This window comes from Xiphophorus maculatus, chromosome 12 (assembly GCF_002775205.1).
Source record: "Xiphophorus maculatus strain JP 163 A chromosome 12, X_maculatus-5.0-male, whole genome shotgun sequence".
NCBI classification, from domain to species: Eukaryota; Metazoa; Chordata; class Actinopteri; order Cyprinodontiformes; family Poeciliidae; genus Xiphophorus; species Xiphophorus maculatus.
In genome coordinates, this window is record NC_036454.1 from 5,863,206 (window position 1) to 5,886,155 (window position 22,950).

Genomic DNA, 22,950 nt, shown 5'->3' on the forward strand with positions numbered 1-22,950 from the left:
TTCCTGATTAGTATTTATTCAAACAGCAGTCACAAAAGGTCCATTACGCTGGCATAAAGCAGTTTTTTCCCCAAAGTGTCACACACTTGGGGACACACACTTTGTAATTTTGTGCCGCCTCACCTTTCACCGATTTGGCCCCAGTAGATACAACTTGTTTGTCTGATTCTGCAGGTTAAAGGGCGCCTGATTCCTGTTTGTCGCAAACAGATGGGCTGCAATCCCCATTTTACCTTGTGAGGTTTGACGCAAAGAAGCAAGAGGAGATGTTTGTCTTCATGCTGCATTTTAACTGCTGTTTTGATGAACTCTCAAATCTGCAATCGGATTCACCTGAAGTCAACGCATATCTGCAGTTATTATAGCTGGATACTAGAGGTCAGGCCTGAAATCTGGGTGTGGTGACAGACTCTGACCTGAACATTCATAGCCACATAAAGACAGTTACAAAGTTGGCCTTCTGTCACCTGAAGAACATTTCCAAGATTAGAGGACTGATGAACCAGTAAGATTTAGGGAAACTCATCCATGTGTTTATCTTTAGTCGTATTGATTACTGACATAGTGTCTTCACAGGTCTACCCAAAAAAAAAAAATCAATCAGATTCAGAATGCTGCTGCTGCTGGTGTTCTGACTAAAACAAGGAAGACACAGCACATCACCCAGTTCTACAGTCCCTACACTGGCTCCCTGTAGCTCAGAGGATAGACTTTAAAATACTGTTGTTTCTAAATCACTGAATGGCTTTGCAGCGCAACACATTAAAGATCTGCTGTTGTTGTATCAACCTTCCAGACATCTCAGGTGTTTTGGTGCTGCTCTGCATCCACAGAACCAGAACCAAACATGGAGAAGCAGTATTCAGCTTCTACACACCACAAATCTGGAACAAACTACTGGAAAATTGCAAAACAGCCAAAACATTGAGTTACTTCAAATCCAGAATAAAACCCCACCTGTTTAGAGTTGCTTTTGGACCATAATCAATAAAACATTACCATCATTTTGATTTGTAACGCCAGCATTTGGCAAAAGGTAATGTTTCAAATGTTGACTGTGTTTTCTATGACTTTGTAATTTTGTATTTTTATTATGTAAAGCACTTTGAACTGCCTTGTTGCTGAAATATGCTAAAAACTTGATTAACTGATTCACTTGTACTCTGCCCTTATATACAACACGGAAGAAAATCTTTTTGACTCAGGCTTACATAATTACATAACGTATGCACCAGAAGGCTAAAATATCTGTCTAACATTGAAGTTGTTGTTCAACTTGTTATGCTGTTTGCCAGAGAAGCCCAAAGTCTTTGGGATCAAAGCCAACTTCAACTAACATGACCATGAAAGGAAAAGCCTCTGCGCAAACAAGACAGAAGTCACAGCACATACTGTTTGTGCCTTCAGCTGAACTATCCGGAAAATTCTAACTTTTGGTGAGAAGCATCAGAATCAGTTGAAAACAGTGGTGATTCTTGGATAAATGATGTTCTAGGCAAGCCCCAGTTTTTGCCAGCCCCCAAGCCAATAGATAGTTAGCACAAGTCTGAGTTGGAAGATCTGCGCCATCTTAGTAGGCAAGCCCAAGAAAAAGAAAGCGTGTGGAAACTCTTCACCAGTGTGTGAGAGAACGATACATGAACAAAATGGCTGCTGAGATGGAGAAGGAAAATATGTCAGATGATGTGGACAAGCTGCCTTCGATCACATACTACAGTAAAGTTCACAGCCTAATGAACAAGAAGAGTGAGTACAAAATGGAGTAGCTTCACGGCCTGAAAGCCATAGAGGCAATCTGTGTTTAAATGCATTTGTAAAGAACATACAGACTCTTCACGTGAATAACAAGATTCTGGTAGCTGGCAGAGTAGGTTACATGTCCGTCTTAGCTAGCAGACAAAAGCCACATTAGCTAGGCTAATTTTGCTAGTTCAGCAGTAAGTACTACAGTAAATATCACTGATATTTATCTTAGTATTACACAGAGGTGGGTAGAGTACTCAAAAATTGTAATTAAGTAATAGTTGTACTGCTAAGTTAGATAGGAACGAAGCGAGAGCTAGTTCTAAGCTTGTGGCCTGTTTTTTTCCATTGTTGTCATAGCAACTCCATAACAACTGTCATGACAGCTACGAATACCAAGACGGCTGTCATCTACAAAGTTCCCTGAAGTGTGACGTTACATGAGAACTATATATTGAAGGCAATGGTAAATGGTAAAATTTAGGTACAATGCAACTGACGCAGTCGGTGGTTGTGTGCCTCCCTCTTTTAAAAAGTTCTTGCCCATGGGAAGTTTTTTTTTTATTACCAGAGAACATTTCTTAGTAAAAAATAATGTAATGAATTCTATTCAGTTTTATTTATCTAGCGCCAATTCACAACAAACGTAATCTCAAGATACTTTGAAAAAAACCCAAACAAAGCAATCATTTCAATTCCAGTTGATCCAAGTTAATAAACAGCAGAGTAAACGCAATTAATTATTCAAAGTATTTTAAAAAACTTTCTATCAAAGGAAACCCAACAGATTGTATCATGTGATTGATGTGCAGCATTTATTGCTCCATAAATGGATTGTATCTTTAAAAGATTACAAGAAAGTCCGGCTGTTTTGGGGAGAATTTGAAGAAATGTGGGTGGAGTTTTGCAATGTTTGAATAATGGTGATAAACCTGAAGGTAATTCTCAGAAATGGACTGAAGTGTGCCTTGAAGGGAAGGTGTAAATACCAATGGGTAGATAGGAATTTTACTCAGAAAATCACCTTTCACCTTTTTAAAGGAAAACCAAATGAAGAAAATAGGGGAAAGTGGGCATCATGAGACATCATGAAGATATTTAACCACAACCTGATACATGTTCAGCTGACCTCTTGGCACCTTTTAATTTTTTGCTTTTGGCGCTTGTTTTTCATGACGTAGTTTATGTCCAACAGCCTTCACGGGCTGCGAATGCTGGTATCAGGGCAAAACACAAACAGCAACAAATACAACACCTCACAGAACCAACATTTCTCAGAGGGTACTGGTTTGCTGTGATGTCACAAAGTTTTTTGATTTATTGTTTATTCCCTGAAGCAGGAATCAGGGAAGACTGCAAACCAAGGTCAGGAGACTCAAAGCCTGAGTCTATAGTAAACACTAATTTTTACAGTGCTTGTATTGTTCTTTGTTTGTTTGGTCCCTCAGTAAAGGTTCTTAGGTAGAACCAGAACTTTAAAAGACATAGTTTAGTTCTTATTCTAATGTATATAAAAATGTTAAAAAGCAGAAATAGAAAAAAGATTTCTTTGTGAACTTTCAGGTAGCATACTGTGGTTTTATAATACTGATTTTATTGTAGGTTTTTTTTCCCTTATGTGTTATTTTTATGTTTTGCAAAATAATTTCACAAAACCTAAGAAAATAATTCTTTTACATTGTTTAATTTTAGAAGTAATATATAAATAATGAAAAAATAAGGTAAGGAAGGAAAATAAAAGGAAACTAATTGTTAAAACAATAAGATTAGAAATGAAATGGAAAATTAAATAATGCTGCTAATATTAAATTACAAATGATTTAACATTGGTATTAGCATTCATTTGTATAATTTAATTCATTAGGATAGTTCTTATTTTTTGTATACAATATTTGGCACTTTAATAACTTTATCAAGATATTAATTTATTTATATATTTATTTCGTTTTTTGGCAGGATGCGTCGTCCATATTTCTATCCATATTTATTTTATGTGTAAGAAGAGCTTGATAAAACACTTCGCGGGAAGCAGCCTCGACGATCACCTTTTAAACGACATATACATAATTGATTGGTCAGTTCTTCACGTGCTGGACGAAAGCTGTGACATGATTGGTCGATAGATTCCACATAGTACACTCGAGAGCGCTTGAGTTCATTCCTCCGTCATATGACTCTGCCCCCCTTCCATCAATGGAGGACTTCAATGATTGGTTAGTAGTAAAGTGACGTATTCCCGGGGGTGTGATGAGCCAATTACGTGAAACTATTCCTGGAAGAGGCGGAGCCTCGTGACATTCTTTAGAAGCCGGTTGCGTATGTGACCGGCATTCAGTGTCGGCCCGCGTAGGAGGACACCGCAGAGAACTATTTATTTATTTATTCTAGTTTATTTTAAATTTATCGAAGCTGAGTTATGCTGGGTCTGTGCCTTTACGTTCCCGTGTCCAACTCGGACCCAGTGGAAGTGGAATATTTTGAATCTAACGGACTACCGTCGGAGCTGAAGTCGCTGTTCAACAAACTCAGCGTGTTCCTGCCCTCCCAGGAGTTCTCTACCTACCAAAAGTGGAGAAAGGTAGGACAGATTAATTCACTATTCTTATTATCATCAACTGAAACTATATGGAAACAAATTTTAAATCATTTAAACTTTATATATATTTATTTAGAAATATTCTACTTCATTGTTAGTAGTTTTTCGGCGGGCGGAAGTGTAGGCCGCACAGTAGAAAAGACCGGTTTAAAAAAAATTAAGTTTAGACTTCTTTTAAGCCTATTCGGTAGTTATAATTAATCTAAATCAGTTTGTACTTCCGTATTAAAACTGTATATCAATATTGTTTCTCTTTCGATAGTGAATAATTTCTGAACGAGTCGTTTCAATTCTCCGGGAAATTCTTCCTTTAAAGGGAATTCATGCGGTCAGCACGCAGGACTAATTGGGTCGGGCTTTCCGCCTTTTTTCAGCCCAAAATGGTGCCGGAAAACACTGGAATTGACTCCAACGCAGCTCTGCTCGTCCATACAATCATTTTTCATCGCAAATATTACTAGTTTGTGCAAACAGCTCATGATATAACGGCAAAATTTAGGCAGCATTGATGACGCTATGATTATTGCCAATGCAAAATGGATATATTATTAAAAAAACGAACAAAAGAAACCAATGTGCCCTGCAACAGGTGGTATTGATGCAATGCACTTTCTTTTTTCAGACTTTATTTATTCAGAAATTATTTTCTTCTTTTTAATGTAATGTTTAAAATGAGCTTCTAAGCCATTTTAGGGCCTTGTTGAGTCACCATTAGCTGACTATTTTACAGTGCTTCAGTATAAAAATCAGTTTTAGATGCACAGCAACACTTGTAAAATTGAAGATAACTTTATTAGACTGAAAATGCCTCATTATCCCAGATATTTAGTTATAAAATTAAACCATTTCAGAGTGAGGTTTGTACAGCTGAAATCAGTTTTTATGGTCCTGACTCAAGTCCTTATTGGAAGATTATAAAGACCATAATAAACCTTAACATCCTGCAGAACAAAACTCCCATTGTTTAAATTTCTAAAATCAATTCCAAGTCAGATTTATGCCCTTGTGCTTTTGAGTGAGCTGCATGGCTGGGCTGAAATGTCTCTGCAGGGTATCGTTACAGTCATATGCCTGCACTCTGGTCTGCAGGTCAAGTATCTGTCTGTCCTATCCAGCCTGGAGTACAGCCAGTTTCTCTGTCCCTGTTATAGCTCAGCAGGTCTGAAGCCAGACGGGATTAAAACAGTTGGCGGGTCAGCCTGATTGGGATGTTAAAGATAGATATTAGTGGTTGGGGTGCAGTGATACCTTCACGGTGAAGGGGGGACTCCTTTAAATCTCCGGTGTCGTGACTTATTGGTGGTCCCACATGCTGTACATTTCGAACTGGCAGCTCTTTATTTATAAGCGGTTTAATTTGTTTTACTACCAGGTGACTGAATGATTCTGCAAGATGGTGTTTCCTTCAGAGAAATTAATGTCTGCATTTAGTTTTGGGGGGAAAAAAGGCAAATGATCACTAATTTCATTGCAGAAAACTCTAAAAAGTGAAGAAAAAGATGCAGATGGGCAGCTGGACTTTGAGGAGTTCGTTCACTACCTGCAGGACTACGAGAAAGACATGAAGCTGGTGGTGAAGAGTCTCGACAGGAAGAACGCCGGTATGCAGCCGCTTTTTCTCATGTTTGTGGCTTTTGCCTTTTGTTTCACTCTGACTAAGCAGATTCTGATCCGTTTCTGTCTTTCTAGGCCACATCGACGCCAAAGAGTTGATGCAGTCGCTTCGTGACCTTGGCGTCCATATTTCCCTGCAGCATGCAGAGACTGTCTTGAAGAGGTAATTTAAAGAAAAAAAACTACGCTCCTGTTGATGCTTGGTTTAATTATCATACTAATTTCTCTTCTTTCTTTTTTTTCAGTATGGATAAGAATGGGATGATAACGATTGGCAGCAAAGACTGGAGTAAATACCCAATGGTGGAGAAAATTGACAACATTCCTGAGATCATCCTTTACTGGAAACACTCCACGGTTAGTACCTCATTCTGACTTTAACTCAATTCAAGAAAACTTTATTGAACCCAAAGGGAAATTAAACAAGACAGGCCTCATTCTTTCAGGAGTGGGTAGAGACCAACAAATTATTTGGTTACATATTTTTACTTGGGTAAAAGTAAAAAGTCGCTGCCAAGAAAGTACTGAAGAGTAAAAAAGTATTTGGTGAAAAGGCAACTCAATATTGAGTAACTGATCAAATTATTAGTCACTTGATGTTTGAAAATTACAAAATATAAAGTTGAAGTTTAGAAAGTTCAATTAGGAATTATAAATATAAAGTAAAAAGCTACTCGGGTAAATGTAACTGGTTTCTACCCAAATCTGGAAAGGAGGTCAAATGTTACTTTTACAAATTAAATTCAGACAAACTCTTCCTGCATTACGTAAATATTGAGATAACCCATTTTCGCTGATAAGACTTATCAATATGGCTGCTATCACGCTAATCTAAGCAATCAGGGTGTTGCACCTCGTCAATTTCCTAGTTTTCTCGGAGATCAGTCTGCACAGGTCGTGCGTCATCCATTAAGCTCTATTAGGCCTGTGAAAAGAAATGAGGCTCATTCCGGTGGGGATTATGTTGGAAAGGTTTTCCAACTTGCTGAGCTGTTATGTAAACGAGGGCAGCAGTCAGTCAGAACCAGTGCAGACCTGCAGGTTATTTTGGATCTCGATGTGCAGCCCTGCAGCCTGTACTCATGACAGAGACGAGAATAGAGTCGGTCGCCCCTCACTGAGCGCCAAGAACATTGTGAATTACTGACGAAATCTCAGCTGCTGGAGGGTTTGACCGGGACAGTAAATCCAGTCAGTTTGTTTACAAAATTAATCAAATTCTCACCTCATCTTTGTTCTTTTTTTCTCTCTGATTACTGTCCACATGCTGTGCTTACAGTTCAGATTCTCGGTAAAAAGGATTGGAATTGATTAAAAACCGGAAGCAGTCGGTTCCTGAATCTGATCATTTTAAAGCAGCATCGCCTCCGCCTTTGTTCAAGGAGCCCAAATTAAAAATCTGCGTCAAAGCCCTTGGTAATAATCCCCAATAATCATTTTAAATCCCGACTCGTGTGATCCGTGACGGTGACTTGGCTTGACCCTTACTATGAAAAGACAACCTGCCTGGTGACTCATATTTTCCCTTCACAGAAGAGCTTTGTCACTAATGAGAAAAGCCTCAGGGGTCAAAGCGAAGACGATTGAAGGAATGTTGCGTTGAGTTTTGCAGTTTGGATGTCTTCGTCTTTTAGCTTGCACCAACAAATCTGCGATAATTTGGCTTTGGTATGGACTAGAAAAGCATCTACCAAGTTGGATTCAAGTTTTGACTTTAACAAAACTCACATACTCACATACTTTGATGCATAAATTAGGTGATTTGAGTTTGAGTTAATCCGATTTAATTAAACTCTAGTTAATTTTCATAGAAAGTTCGGTTTGTTTGTGGATGTGTGAATGCACAATCAAACCAAAAATGTGATCTCAGTTTGGTTGAAGTGAACTCTGGTGCAGTTCGAAAGGAGATGTGAACGCCAAGCGGTATGGAAGACTCTTCAAAAGCAGGAAAAGAACTACAGTTCAGGGAATTCTGGGTAAATGCACCCAAAAACAAACGCATGATACTAGCGGGAGAAATGGCTCTGGGTCTTTATGAACGACAAACAGCTACTAAAATTTGAAGCTACTCTATTTTTGTTTTAAATTTCGTGAAGAAGGAAATTGCGCTCATGTCTCTTCGGAGGTTTTTGTGTTTTCATTCACTGGTTTTCGGTGCAGCGCCCCCACAGGAGAGGAGGAGAACAGGTTTCTCAAATTGTTTGGTTTGTTTGATACAGTGTAGATTGAAAGTGAACCACATCAACTGAAACTGGAGCAATTTTAGTCCCCAAAAATATCAAAACTCTTTGCTATAATCCTCAAGTTAACAATTGTTCTGAATCAGCAGATCAGAAATCCAGAAACATCCTAATTAATTTTTATAAGATTTGTGTCATTTTGTAAATCGAACTATTCAAATTCAAGTATAACATTTTCTGTTTTGGGTGGTAGTTTTCTAAAAGTTGAACTGTTTTGTTGGCAGATATTTGATGTGGGTGAGAACCTGATGGTGCCTGACGAGTTCACCATGGAGGAGAAGCAGACTGGGATGTGGTGGAGGCACCTGGTCGCAGGTGGAGGAGCCGGAGCCGTTTCCAGAACCTGCACCGCCCCGCTGGACCGTCTCAAAGTCATGATGCAGGTAAGAGGACAAACTTTAAAAAAATCTGGGTGTCAAAATCAGAACAGTGACGACTCCCCTGTTGCTTAACATTGGGTTGCGCCATAAACAAGTTAAATTTTAACAGTTGGTGTGTAAGAGCTGGACAGCCAGAGTTCATGGACCGATTCTCCATGTACCGCCAGCCAGTCGGGGCTCAGGAACAAGCGTCACACCCTTGACTTTGAAATTTTCTTGTCATCAGTGAGATTATGGGTGCCCTGTGCCAAGTCATGATGTGCCAGCAGCTCCAGTTTACATCAGAATGAAAGTTGACTTTGACCTTTTCATTGATTAGAAACGTATCAGTTGCAGTTAAACCAACCTGACCTACTTGGATTTAGTTTTCTGCGTCCCAGATGTCTATGTTCTCATTTCACCCCAAAAAGCCACAGTGTCCACGTCGTCAAGTCTTAAATTGATGAATCTGAAGTTTTATTAAAATGTCTCGAATGCTTTTTAAAAAAATTATGGTCTAATAAATTTGGAAGTTGGAACTAGAACTCTGTTTACCCTGAGATAACCGCATTCAACATGACAACACTCATAAACATCGTCTCCAATTGATAAAGATAATTTTAAATTTTACTTTCAGTAAGTAAACACTTGTATTTTTTCAGTTAGTCACTGGTGCCATATGTAACATTGATTTTTAGCTGCGTTTTGTATGTAAAATAAACATGTTTCCCCCACATCTTATTACTGTGGATGCGAGGAGCGCCCATATTGAAACGCTAAGCCTATCAAATAATAGATAGGGGGGAGGAACTGAAATGACAACATTGATTAATAGAGGTCTTAAACTTAGTTCATAATGATTTTAAATTTTATTTGTGACTTAACCTACATTAAAATAAAGTTTTTAACTCGTTTACTTACCTGCTGGGTGTTTTTTTCCTTCTCAGGTTTACGGATCTCGAACCAACAACATGTGCATCATGAGCGGGCTCATGCAGATGATCAAGGAGGGCGGCACCAGGTCGCTGTGGCGGGGGAACGGGGTGAACGTCATCAAAATCGCTCCTGAATCGGCCCTGAAGTTCATGGCCTATGAGCAGGTAACAGAAGCGACTAGTTTAGAAATTTACGGTCTGATCTCCGACGTTCGTCCTCCATTGATGTGCTTCTTTTTTCTGAATGGGTTTCTGCAGATTAAGCGTCTTATCGGCAGCGACAAGGAGACTCTGAGCATCCTGGAGAGATTTGTGGCAGGTTCTTTAGCCGGAGTAATTGCCCAGAGCACCATCTACCCCATGGAGGTGATTATCCTTTTATTTAGATCTCCTACCTGGAAAACCATCGGCTTTAGAGGTCTGCATTTAGTAACATGTCCTCTTTTTTCTTTTTTCAGGTTCTGAAAACCCGTCTTGCTCTGAGGACAACCGGCCAGTATTCCGGGATCTCGGACTGCGCCAAGCAGATTTTCAAGAAAGAAGGTCTCGGGGCGTTTTATAAGGGTTACATCCCGAACATGCTGGGCATCATCCCGTACGCCGGCATCGATCTGGCCGTGTATGAGGTGAGAACGGACTCTTCTAGCTTTAAACTTCGGTTCTGATGAGCTACAAAGTCTTAATTTCTGGGTTTTGTGGTTTCAGACACTGAAGAACAACTACCTACAGCAGTACGGCGCCAACAGCACGGACCCCGGCGTTCTGGTTCTGCTGGCCTGCGGCACGGTGTCCAGCACCTGCGGTCAGCTGGCCAGCTACCCTCTGGCGCTGGTCCGAACCCGCATGCAGGCACAAGGTGAGACCCAGCTCCTCTCTGGCTCCCAGTTAGGACCATTAATAAACTACTGAAATAATCATAGAATTTATCTATAATGCTCCTTATATCCTTAGTACTCAAATGGCAAAAAATAAACACAAAAAAATAAGCAATTGTAATGACTAAAAATAATTAAAAGTATAAATTAATCATTAAGTTGTATAAACAAACAAGAAAAAAGCAATTTGATAAAAGAACAGCACAATCAAAGCAGAAATTAGGCCAAAACTGTACAAAAAATAAACATTTTGTGGTTAAAATAAAAGAATATGTTGTCTGTAACAAAGTTTTAGTTTCACCCAATTAAAATCCTATAAAAAAATCTATTAAGCACCTTTTGTTGTCAAATTATAAATTGGTTAACTAATAAAATAATAAACATGTCAACATTATAAATATTTTTTAGCTGCAGATGCTTCTTTTGCTACAAATGATCATGGATCTAGTTGGATTTTAGGCAATAAAATGTTTTATTTAAAAAAAAACGTATTAAATTGTTGCATCTTGTATTTCTAATGTATAAAAAGGATTACTAAAATAACAGTTGCTGCTCTAGATTTTATTTATGCTCCTGCCATCAGACTAAGACCCTTATCAGTCTAGGGAGTGAACTTTAACCAGTCAATGTGAAGCACATTTTATCTGAGATTAGATGTATTAAAGATTTTATGCTTCCTTTTTGCCAGGAACTACAATAAACAAGAAGCGATGTTCCCAGTTTATCCCTCACAGATTTTGCAGCGCTAATTTAGAAATATTTGCAGCAGATTAGATATTATTTGCAAATGTATGATGTTTTGACAAGTTGAGTGAACTTCTATGAACGCAGGATTAAAAAAAACCTGACATATTTTGTCGTTGAAGTCTAGAGCCACATAAAACCTGAGTGAAGTCGGATCCTCTCTTCTTCCAAACTAACAAAATTGGTGTCAAATGTTTGCAGAGACTTTTCACTTGTGACGCTTTCGTTTTTAAAGATGTTAATAAAATTTAAAGTGGTCACATTTACAAAAACAAATTTGGTGTCGATCAGCTGAGCTATTTTTGTCTGGTTTGTTTGTGCTGCTTTTGCTTTCAAGATATTGATGATGATTTCTGGAAACCTCTTTATTAATATCTCTAAAATGAAAACGGCACAAATGAAAACTTTTCATTTGACAGCAATTTTGTTAGATTGGAAGAACTTCACTCAAGTCCAAATAAAAAGCGGTGGCGGGCCGGATTTGGCCCCTGGGCCTTCAGTTTTTACACATGTGCTTCAGGTGACTGAGGAAAACTCTTACCTATTTTTTTAATCTTAATTTTTGCAGCTGTGACGGAGGGTAACCACCAGCAGGTGTCCATGACGGGCGTCTTCAGGCAGATCCTGCAGAATGAAGGCCCCGCCGGGCTCTACAGAGGCCTGGCCCCCAACTTCCTGAAGGTCATCCCAGCCGTCAGCATCAGCTACGTCGTCTACGAACACCTCAAGACTCAGCTGGGGGTGACGTCGCGCTGAGCCGCCGAGCCGCCCGGCGTTGGGAGTCTCATTCTGTGAATGTCAGCTGACGTCAGGCTGAGGAAGAGGGAGGAGATTATGGACTCTGTGAGCTCAGGATGTTGGGATTACGACCGCTGCTATTTATGTTTTTAAATGTTAAAATCGAGGACCAAATGTTTGGGTCTTTGTGTGTCAGTGTAACCAGCACTCTGTAAGCTACTGACTGTAGCATTAAGACGCTCTGTAGCCGTTATCAGTTCTGCCTCTTCGTCCTAAAGAGGGAACATCTTTGCACAAACCTCGTCCTATTTAGTTGAGTGGCTATTTATTTCCACCCCTCCTGTATTTATTTATTCTCTCTAGATGAAGGGAATAAGCCAATAGTGCTATTATAATTCATGGTGTAGGATGATCGCCTTAACATCCGCAAAACACTAACTGTAGTCATGTGAAGTTTTATTTTTGTATTTAAAAACTGGAAGTCGGCACATGTTCTGTGCCTTTCGAAGGAGTGTTGTCTCTAATGTTCACCTCAGGTTTAAGGGAAATGTATTATGAGCACATGTTTGTTCAAAAGCAGGAGCTTTGTGGGGAAAATATGAAGCATTTTGCACTTTAATCAATGTTAGAAGGGCCTATAAATGACTTATCAATGCAGGATGAGAGTAATTTCAGAATAAAGATGTTTTAGTATTGTTTTAATGGACCATTTTGATCCAAATAAAAGCATAATTACATTAAGTCTGCTGTTTTGTTTTATTTATTTGCATGTAGAACATGCTGGAAGTTTTTCTTTTTTGTCTAAATGACAAACAGAAACTGAGAAGTTGGGAAATACTCTTCCAGGATGGGAAAGCGGTGGGTTTTTGGGGGGGGGAATAAAAATAACTGGTTTTAAATTCATTTTTACCTCCAGCGTAACAGTGTTGCACAAGACTGAAGCAGTTTTCTGTCCAATGTTATAAATCTACTGGGAAAAAAAACCTTGGATCCTGGTCTTACCAGGATTTCAATAAATGGAAACTTGCCATGAGTCATAAATTACGCATTTAAGGTTTAAAAAATTAGTTTTTTCAAGATCTTTTAACTCCAAGTTAAAAACCTAAACTCGTATCTGAAATCCTACAATTTTGTAAGGATCACTCAAGAAAAAGTAAAGTACAGTGCAGTAAAAATAATCCTAAAAGTAATTTTTTTCAGAAAAATTAAGTAAATATAGTTGTGACCCAAAACAGCCTAAAAAAACGCATTTATGTCCTTTGGAGTTTAACTTTTTACTGCTTTTACAAATCAGTCATGATCAATAAAAATTATCTCTTTCTTTTTTTTAATTGCCAAAACTCTTTAATGTCAAAGTGAAAATTGATTTCTAGGAAATGTAACAATTTAAGTGATGGGACAAAGGATGCAGTAAGACATGTAACTACTTCTAAGAATACTTATTTTTTGTAATAATTCATAAAGTTTTTCAAATGTAACATCTTACTTCCCACCTGTGCAATTTGGATGTCAGAACATTTAAACATTACATACTAAAAAAGTTGGTTTAATGCTGTAACTCTTATTTAAATAAAAAGTTGTGGATTGTGATGCCCACTTTAAAAAATACTGGGTTATATATTCAACACAATTTCACTCCAGTCTTATCAGATTTATGTAAATTTCTCAGTCAGGCATAAAATGTTTCTGCTTAAGTTAAACAGTAATTTTCTGAGGACTGGACTGCTTGTACTTTAGCCTGACTGCTTCCCAGAAGCATCTGGGAGTCTCAAGAAATAAAGAGATTAAAGTCACACTGAAGTCTGTCAGAAAGTGACTCACTGTGCTTTGAGTAGACCAACGACTGAAAATGCTGTGACCTTTAAATTTATCCTTTCAGATTGTTGGATGAGCTGTGAGCAGATTAGAGATGATTCATTATGAAAAAAACAACTAACTCACGCCAACACTTCTAAAAAGGTCCAGTTGAGTCTAAATTTTTTAAAGAATTTTTGTTTTGTTTCATGCTAGATGGTAGATGTATCAATCATCTCGTAGTTTACCTTAAAATAAAACTGTGGCTTTTTTACTGAATTGTTTTCATCCAACCATATTGGAGGTTTTTATAATCGCTATCAGACTGTTTTATGTCATCCCACTGCATTTTAATTTGATTCAAGTCTTTACTTTAACTAGATCACTCCAAAATCTTAATTCTTCTTTAGCTAATCAGATATTACGTTGCTGGTGCTCGTTGGATCAATGCAAAGTTCTCACTTTACATCACACTTCTGGGAGTTTTGCAGCTGACAGCCATATTGGTAGGTGTCTGTAGCTTTTTGTTAGTTGCTATGGAGTTGCTATGACCACAATTGACAAACCACAAGCTTATAACTAGCTCTTGCCTCGTTCCTATCTAATTTATAAACAATATAAGTATGTTACAACTATTACTCGATTCTAATTTTTGACTTTTTGTTGGTCTCAAAGCCATGGTTCATCTATGCTTTGCACTGCACTTGCCTACCAAGATGGCGGTTCAATGGCGCATACCTTCTGGTTCAGACTTGTGGGAACTATTTATTATTGCAAATCCAGGTTCTGAATGCCAGTATGTTGTCGAGTATAATCTCCTCTGCCTTCATCTGTTGGGCCAGCAGCATCAGAACCAGGGACTTAAAAACATATAAAGAACTGATAAAGATGGCTGGTCCTGCTCTGGAATCACTGGAGACAATGATGCAAAGATTGATTCTTCACAAAATCTGTAAAAACTCAGGGCAATCCTGAGAATCCTCTTCATAAGACTGCTTTAGAAGTTTTTTCAGTCAGAGGCTTCTTCAAAGTCACTGTGATACAGACTGATACAGGATGTCCTTCCTGGCTACTGCTATTAGGATCTTCAACAGTTCTTCAAAACACCTTGGATAATATGAGTTACAACAATATTCAATCGAAGTATTTTGAATTTGATTTTAATTTAGATGACGAGAACATTTCAACGGTTGTTGAGTTCGCACAATTTGTCCTGCGGAGGCTACCATACCAAAACACGGAAGTATTTCAACTTAAGGGTTTCCACTGAGGGCTAATTAGGGAAGCTAGCTCCAAAATGGGTTCTACGTTTATTTCGTGAGACAGATAAAGACTTTTTGTAATTTCTTTCTTTTTTTTTTTTTGTTCAGTCAGGGCCTTACCGAGAGGTCGTGTTGCTGTTAGGATGGTCCAGAGTCTGTTCCGGTCGGGTTTTCTGGTGCGGGTCGGTCACACCGTGCTTACCTGGGTCGTAACCCTCATTCTGTTCCTGCACAACACAGGTGAGTTTATTTAAACCGTCAAAGTTTACCTGTACAGCAACGTCTCTGTCATAATAAAGATAAGTCAGACTAATTAGAGGCGTTTTAAGTTTTCCATCTTAGGTTATGTTAAATGAATAATTAAAAAATTCGCTGTTAAACAACAAACAAAGCATTTCAATTAAAAGAAAAAATGTGGATAACGATGATCAGACCAGGAAGGATCTCCTGTAGCAGTCAGTCTTGCAACGAATCTGAAAAAGCCTCTGACTGACAACTGCTGCTGTATGACAGTTTAATGACTGTTATGATAATGTAAAATATTCTGGATAAGATCGTCAGTATTAAGGTGTCAGTGTTACTTTTTTGTTGTTTTTACAATTTATTAAACAAAAAAAGTTGTCAAATTTTATGTAGAAAATGAATATGTAAATCATTGAAAATCTGAAAGACATTCAGTTTTAATTTTCTGTTTATTTGGGATCAATTGAAAATAATGGAGAAAATAAAATTCTCAGCAAGAACAAAATTTGAGTCATTTTCTTGAGTCATATTTTTTATTTCTAGCCAAGTTTAATAACTTAATAAAACGCAGATTTGGGTGCACCAAAGTCTTATTTTTGAGTAACATTTACTGTAAAATTAAAGATAATTTAAAAAGCATGCTTATTAAAAGACAAATATTCCGTGTTGTGCCTCACTTTTTCAATGTAAGAAGATGTGAATGTTCAATTTAAATATGTATATTTCTTGTACAATGGTATTAGGGCCAATGCAGATAGGAATAAAAAAAAAAAGTAAATTTCCACCATAGAAGTCAGAAAATGTCTATAAAAACAAGAAAATTTCTAAGTGCCAAAAGTAAAAAGATAAGACTCAGAAACTTTGTGATTCATCTCAGAAATCTTCAAGAAAAAAACAACTCAACTCAAAAATTTAGAATTTGCGTGAATTCAGATATTTTCTAGAAAAACATGTTTCAAAAGTCAATAATTTTCTACATGGACTTAAAGTCAAAAATGTTTGACTTTTGAAACTCATAAAATTTCTAAAAATTAAAAATTTTTTACTTTTGGTACTCTGAAGTTTCTAAGTTTGAAAAGAAAGGGAAAAAAACTAATTCAGAGATTAATTTAAAAAACTTTTGGGCAGAGATTTACTTTTTTTTTTTGTTTTGTTGGTAAAATAGCCCTAATATGCCGTTGTATTCTTGGTTTGCAGTCCACCACAGCGCAAAATGTGTTCCAGGTTTACTGAGCCAAACATCCTTAAACAAAAGAATTAAACATAAATATCATATTTATCCTTTTGGAAAGAGGTCAAAGGTCAAGTCTAACTCCGTCTCATGAAATAAATAAATGTGTGTGCAGATTTGCGGCGATGTGAGGAGCGAGGAGAGCTGCTGCTGCCCGCGCTGTTCTTCCTGCTGGTCCTGCTGTCGGTGCTTTTGTACTTCACCGTCTCGTTAATGGATCCTGGGTTTGTCCTCACTGACACGTTTAAGGTAAGAATAAATTTAATAAAAATGTGTTAACTTACAAAATAAAAGCAGGCAGCGAGGATATAAATAGTGTTCACTGTTTGAGGCACAGTTTATCAGCTGAAAGGTCGCCGTGGGCCTGGGTGTCAGGTGTTGATCCACAACCGTCTGTTTTGTATGCAGGGAGGTCAAGGGTCAGATGAAGAAATGGAGTTGATGATCCCTCAGCCGTCGACCCCTCGGCTGCGGCGCTGCGGGTTCTGCCTGCTGCAGGTAACCGGCCCCCGCTGGCTCCAAAAACTTCTGATCCGGCTCTAAAACTTTCCGTCCAACTGACTTCACGTCCTGCTGGTTAATTCTGTTGGTTTATTCAAAGCCTTTTACTTTATCTTTGGGTTTTTGCTGCTTTTGTTCAGCTGGATTTTTATTTTTGTTTCACCTGGTTCCAATTCAGTAAAGAAATGCTATGTTGGTGCATTATAAGTAATACAATCTTTTATTTTCTTATTTAAAAAAGAAACTGAATTGTTTATTTGCATCTTTTAATGTATTCCTAAAATTCTATAAAAATGCCTAAGAGGTTAAATAAAATATGAATAATGTGGCAATTTTTTTGTCCGATTAATCGTCTAATCATCAGAGTAATTGATTAATAAAATAATAAGTAGTAAATTTGTATTTGTGAAACATTCCAAACAACATACATCATTTTGGTTGTAATGTGACAGAATGTGAAAAAGTTAAAGTTTGCCTTTGTCGTCCTAATGGAGTGACTGCATGATTAATAAAATGGCGCGTTTGTCTTCCTGTGTGTGTCCTGAGCAGCAGCCAATGAGAGCGAAGCACTGTAAGACGTGCAAACACTGCGTGCGGCGCTTCGACCATCACTGCCCCTGGATCGAGAACTGCGTCGGAGAGAGGAACCACCGCTGGTTCGTGGTCTACCTGCTGGTCCAGCTGCTGGCGCTGCTCTGGGCCCTTCACATCGCTCTGTACGTCTGCATGTTTTCAGATATGTCTGGTTGTGTAGTTGCAGATATATTTGCTATGACAGCATGTTAGGGTCAATGTAGATAGGGGTCGGGGGAGGACATTTCCACCAAAAAACTCAAATTAAGTTTTGAGATTAAAAATCTTCCAGAAAAAACGAGGGAATTTCAGTTTGAAAAGTTGAAAATTTGCAAGAAAAAAACCCCCAGAGAAATTAGAAATTTTCTAAAGAAAACAAGGACATTTCTGAGTTTTCACTTTTCATGTAAAAATTTGCTAGATCTGAAATTTTGACATTAAACTTAGAAGGTTTCTTGAAGAAACTTGGGAATTTTAGTTTTAAAACTCAGAAATTTGGGGGGGGGGGGGGGGGGGGGAACAAGAAAATATCAGTTTGAAAGGTCAAAAATTTGCTAGTCAAAAACAAAAATTGGGGGATTAATGTCAGAAATTTTCTTTAAAAAAAAACTTGGAAATTTTCTGAGTTTCACAACTCGAAAATGTTTGACTTTTCAAACTAAGAAACTTCTCACACTTGGAAATTTTCTGAATTTGAAAAGTCAGAAATATTTTCAAGCTCAATTTTTTGTAGAAAATATCTGAGATTAACCGCAAAATTTGAGAGATTTTCTTTGCAGAAATGTACTGTTTTATAAAATCTACCATGGCTCTAAAACAGTTTGCAGACATTTTAATGTGTGAGTGTAAACGCTGAGTGGGGGGCGTAGACAGCAGCAGGTCATTTGGATTTAAAGTGGCAGAGGGCCTAAAACATCTCATTCTGAAAGTAGCTCAAAATATGCAGAACTGAGCAGATTAAGATCCACTTATCTAAGAAGGATTTTGTTAAAAAATGTAACGAACATGTTTTGTGATGTCCTAACATGTTGAAGGAAACACAGGAGGTGACCGTTAAGGATGAGTGAGGGAAGCTGTGTGGTTTAATCGCTCTGCGTCCTGCTGAGTTAGGTAACTTGTGTTGATCTTTAGAGAAAGCAGGTTATGTAAGAGAAAGCTGCAATGTGTTGTTCACTTTGAACAATCATGGGATCTGCATGTCAAAGATCGAAGTGAAGCTTTTCAGCTGAACGACCAGGAGAGCTTTAAAGCCTCATTCGAATAATTTTTTATCTCATTTTAATTTTATTAAGCTCATTCTGCTGCTGTTTATTTGTTATAATTATAAAAAAAAAAAGCACTTTGAAGTTTAAAAAAACTAAATGTGCTCAGATGTTTAAGTCAGAACAATTAAAAATGACTAAACAGTCGAGGATAAAATCTTTGAGAGAATATAATCACCAGCAGGCCAAGAGTTGCATAAAGTGAAGGCTGTAAAAACACAATATCTTATCGTATTTATGAAATCGATTTGAGTTTCAATTAAACGTTTTAAAAGTTCTTAATTTCTTTAAAAACAAAGACACGTACACATTTTTTCCCTCAGTGTCTCAACTTAAATCAGACCTGATTTGTTCTGTTTTAGCTTAGTTAGATTTAACAAAATTATTTATATTTCCCAAGTGACTGCAAAATTTAATGAGAAATTTTATTTTAGAGATTTTTATTTTTTGGAACTTTCTGGGACCAGTCAGGTGTAGAGGGAATGTGAGAGACATTTAAAATTGTGTTAGATTTTAGTTTACCTTAGAATACTAACACAAGATCATACTAATAACAGTAATAAGTGATATAAAATAGTGAACTGAAACTGTCTTTTTTAGTTCATTTGCATTGCTTTTATTTCCCAAGTGGTGCTGGAAAAGTTTGAAAACTTGAAAATGGTTGAAAAGTGTTTAAATTTTACGGTGGGAAAAGTGAACAAACTGTTTTTAGAATCATCTGCTAGATTAAAATCACTGGGAAATCTGAACCTGGAGCAGAAGACAGAGGAGATCTGATTAATCAGCCCTGACTGATACCTGAGTGCATTACATAAGACAAAGTAAACAACCTTTGGGTCTCTTTATCTAAGACGTCTTGAAGGAAGCCGAATCTCCAAACTGTAAGATACGGATAATTTAAAGCAGATTATATTCAAAACAGCTCTGCTTATTCAAATCTCGCTTCACAAGCTGCGTTTATATCAACCATAAAATTGCACAAGTGGAAGTCTTAACTTAACTTAGGTCTTAGGCTTAACTTGCCAATTTCTGAAAAACTCACTCAAATATTTTGGACTTTTCAAACTCAGAAATTTACTTGTTTTTTTCTAGGAAATTTCTGAGATTAAAACTGAGATTTCTGAGTTTTTTTCTTGCAAATTTTCGACTTTTAAACAAGAAAGTTTGTTGTTTTTTCTGGAAAATTACATATATTTGTCTTGCAAAATATTTTGCAAGAACATTAAGAAAAAGAAGAACATTTCTAGGCATTTCTAACATTTCTTTCCTTGTTTTTTTTTTTTTTTTTTTAGAAAGATTTCTGAGATTTAATCTCAAAATTGGAGTAATTTTCTAACAAATTTTAGACATTTCCTTGTTTTTTCTGAAAATGTTCAGATTTTTTTCTCTCAAATTACTGAATGTTCACACTCAAAAATATCCTTATTCTTTGTATAAAGTTTGAGATTAAACTCTAAATTAAAAAATTTTTTCTCACAAATTTGAACATTTTTAAACCCAGATATTTCCTTGTTTTTTCTAGAAAGTTTCTTACAATTTCTTAGTTTGTTTTTAGCAGAAATTTGCTCTTTTTGTCTGTTTTCTGTCTTCTATGTCCCTAACTTGTATTTTTTTGTTGCTTTTCTGTCCCAGCTCGGGGATTTCTCCCGGCTTGACGTGGGATCTGTGGTTCCGAGCGAACGGCTTCCTGCTGGCGGCGCTCGCCGTGGTCGGGGTTTTCTCCGGCGTCATGCTGCTGCTGCTGGGCTGCCACCTCTACCTCGTTTCCATCAACTGCACCACCTGGGAGTTCATGTCCCGCCACAGGATCTCCTACCTGAAGAACTGCGGCGGCGAGGAGAACCCGTTCGACCGCGGCGTTTTCTGCAACCTCTGGGATTTTTTCTGCATCTGCAGGACGGTGATGTGGGAGCAGGTCTACCAGAAAAACGCCACAGAACTCAACGAATTTTAAAAAGAAGGAAATATTGACTTTTTGCAGGAATATTTTAGTTATTTTTGTTATAAATTTCTTTTCCAAGGAGCCAAATTTTCTATTTATTATTCAAAGGGTTCTGAAAATGAGCAAACAGGCAGCAAAAATTTAAAATAAAAATTAAAAAGTTTTAGAAAACTGTTGATTAAAATCACTTTAGGAAGTTACAAGCAAAGCGTTACTGCAAAAACTCAAAGTATTACGGGTCTATTCTACTACAAATATGTTAAAATAAGACAAAACTAACTTAAAAGTAACTTTTCAGCAAGATATAGGAGCTTATGTGTAAGTCAAACAGTAAAATTGTTTATTGAGACCATTTTCAAGTAACACAATAATAATGCAAGTTTGTCCTTTTAAAGATAAAAAAAACTTTTTTGTCAAGAACATTTTACACAAGAATTGGAAAATATTTTAAATATTCAGAAAAAAATACAAATAAATGACCAAAAACATTAATTGAATAGATTATGAAGTTTGTAAACAAAATATTCCTTCAAAAAAACTCAGATTAAGCCTCAGAATGGAAATTATTGAGCTCCTTTTAATTTAACATGCCACTAATTGTTTATTGCATAATATTTAAAATATCTTCCAGATCAAGTTTTAAGTGTACTTTAAAAAAATTAAGTTTATTAATCTTTGAGAGTGCGAGCTTGCATTATTACGCCATTATCTACATGTTAAAAATGGCCTCAAAACATCAATATTATTGTGTAATAATTTCTAAATTGTCCCAATAATTTCTGGGACAATTTATCGTCCAGTACAATTTATTATTGTGACAGACCTCATTATAGCTAAAATAAGACGTTCTTACAATATTCCTTATAATATGGCACAAAATTTCTTATTTCACTCGTAGATTATTTCACTTAGTACTTTTCATCAATATTACTGACTTATAACTAACCCCTGTATCTTGCTGAAAAGTTACTTGTAAGTTATTTTTGTCTTATTTCAAGTGTACTAACATATTTGCACTAGAAATTAGACCAAAAATACTTTGGTAATATTTTGTGTTTTTGCAGTACTGACTTCTTAAATGCCCAATGACTCAAGTATTTCTGTGCAGTATTATTGATTTTAAAAAAGCAACTTTAAAGCTTTAAATTTATTGTGTGTAATTGTTGAAAAAAAACCCAAAACGTCTCGTTTTTGTTTTCATCTAATCAAAACCAAGTTTAATGTCGAGACCTTTTCCTGTATTTACAGTCGATTTCAGGAAACTGTGTGTCTGTACGGGTGATTTGACGTCAAAACGTGTATTTTATAAACACAGCTAATAATCTGATCGACTTTTGGTTCTTCAGAGCGTTATTTTTTAACATTTTTTCTGTGAAAAAACAGATTATTGGCTTGAGAAAAGCTCCTTATTTTACTCAGGTCTGCCCAACACTACAGCACTAAATGCCTTTAAAGCTCCAACTGCTTGTGTTAGTAATTTATTTTTTAACTGTTTCACATGAAAACAAAGAGGCGGACATGTTTTTTTTTACTGTACTGATTTGTTTTGTATTTATTAATTACATTAAAACACATTTGATATGCATGTTGAGCTCGAGTACATCTGTACAGACGGACATTCCTATTCAGGATGCTTCACTGACATTTAAATACATTTCTGACAAACATATACAACATGTAATATTCAGCAGCGGCAGCTTAAAGTGCTACAACAGTTTCCTAAATGTTTCGCTACAGATTCCTACGTCAGCTGAACCAAACAGCCAAAATATCGACTTTCAGAGGAATAAAAGATGTGGAGGTTTTGGTTCAAAGCAGATGATTCCTTAAAGAGAACCGCTAACGGATGAAAAGGATAATATTCGGAAAACTTTAATCCGATTTTTGATTTTCAGGGATAATTTCCGGAGTTAATATAAACTGACGCGGTTTTGTGCAAATTTAATTTAGTAGCATGAAAACAAGTTGAAAATATTAGGGCCATCCTAAAAAACAAATTAAAAAATAAGATTAAGAGAATAAACTCGCATGAGAAAGTCAGTAATATGAGAAAAAAGTCGGGTTACAAGAATAAAGTCGTATTACGAGAATAAAATTGTACAAAAATAGTCATAATGTTACGATAAACTCGTACAAAATTAAAGTCATAATATTGTAAAAATAAAGTAGTAATGTTAGAAGAATGTAGTCGAAATAATACGAGAAAAAAGTCATTATCGGAATAAAGTTGAAAAATTACAACTTTATTCTCATAATATTACGATTTAATTCTCGCAGTTTAATTTTTAAACTTTTCTT

The 22,950-nt window shown here is 36.7% G+C and overlaps 2 protein-coding genes across 2 annotated transcripts; both read left to right on the top strand.

Annotated features, from left to right (window-relative positions):
- The first annotated feature begins 4,054 nt into the window (after nt 1–4,054).
- Nucleotides 4,055–12,585, top strand: LOC102237619 (calcium-binding mitochondrial carrier protein SCaMC-2-A). Its single transcript, XM_005803847.2, has 10 exons — nt 4,055–4,321; nt 5,814–5,940; nt 6,029–6,116; nt 6,199–6,310; nt 8,418–8,576; nt 9,500–9,652; nt 9,746–9,853; nt 9,946–10,113; nt 10,193–10,343; nt 11,675–12,585. The coding sequence occupies exons 1-10, from the start codon at nt 4,160–4,162 to the stop codon at nt 11,860–11,862; spliced, it is 1,416 nt and encodes a 471-aa protein (XP_005803904.1). The 5' UTR covers nt 4,055–4,159; the 3' UTR covers nt 11,863–12,585.
- Nucleotides 12,586–14,882: 2,297 nt separating this feature from the next.
- LOC102223988 (probable palmitoyltransferase ZDHHC12) lies at nt 14,883–21,067 on the top strand. The gene is made up of 5 exons (XM_005803878.2): nt 14,883–15,140; nt 16,490–16,623; nt 16,783–16,872; nt 17,425–17,591; nt 20,343–21,067. The coding sequence occupies exons 1-5, from the start codon at nt 15,044–15,046 to the stop codon at nt 20,662–20,664; spliced, it is 810 nt and encodes a 269-aa protein (XP_005803935.1). The 5' UTR covers nt 14,883–15,043; the 3' UTR covers nt 20,665–21,067.
- The last annotated feature ends 1,883 nt before the right edge of the window (nt 21,068–22,950 follow it).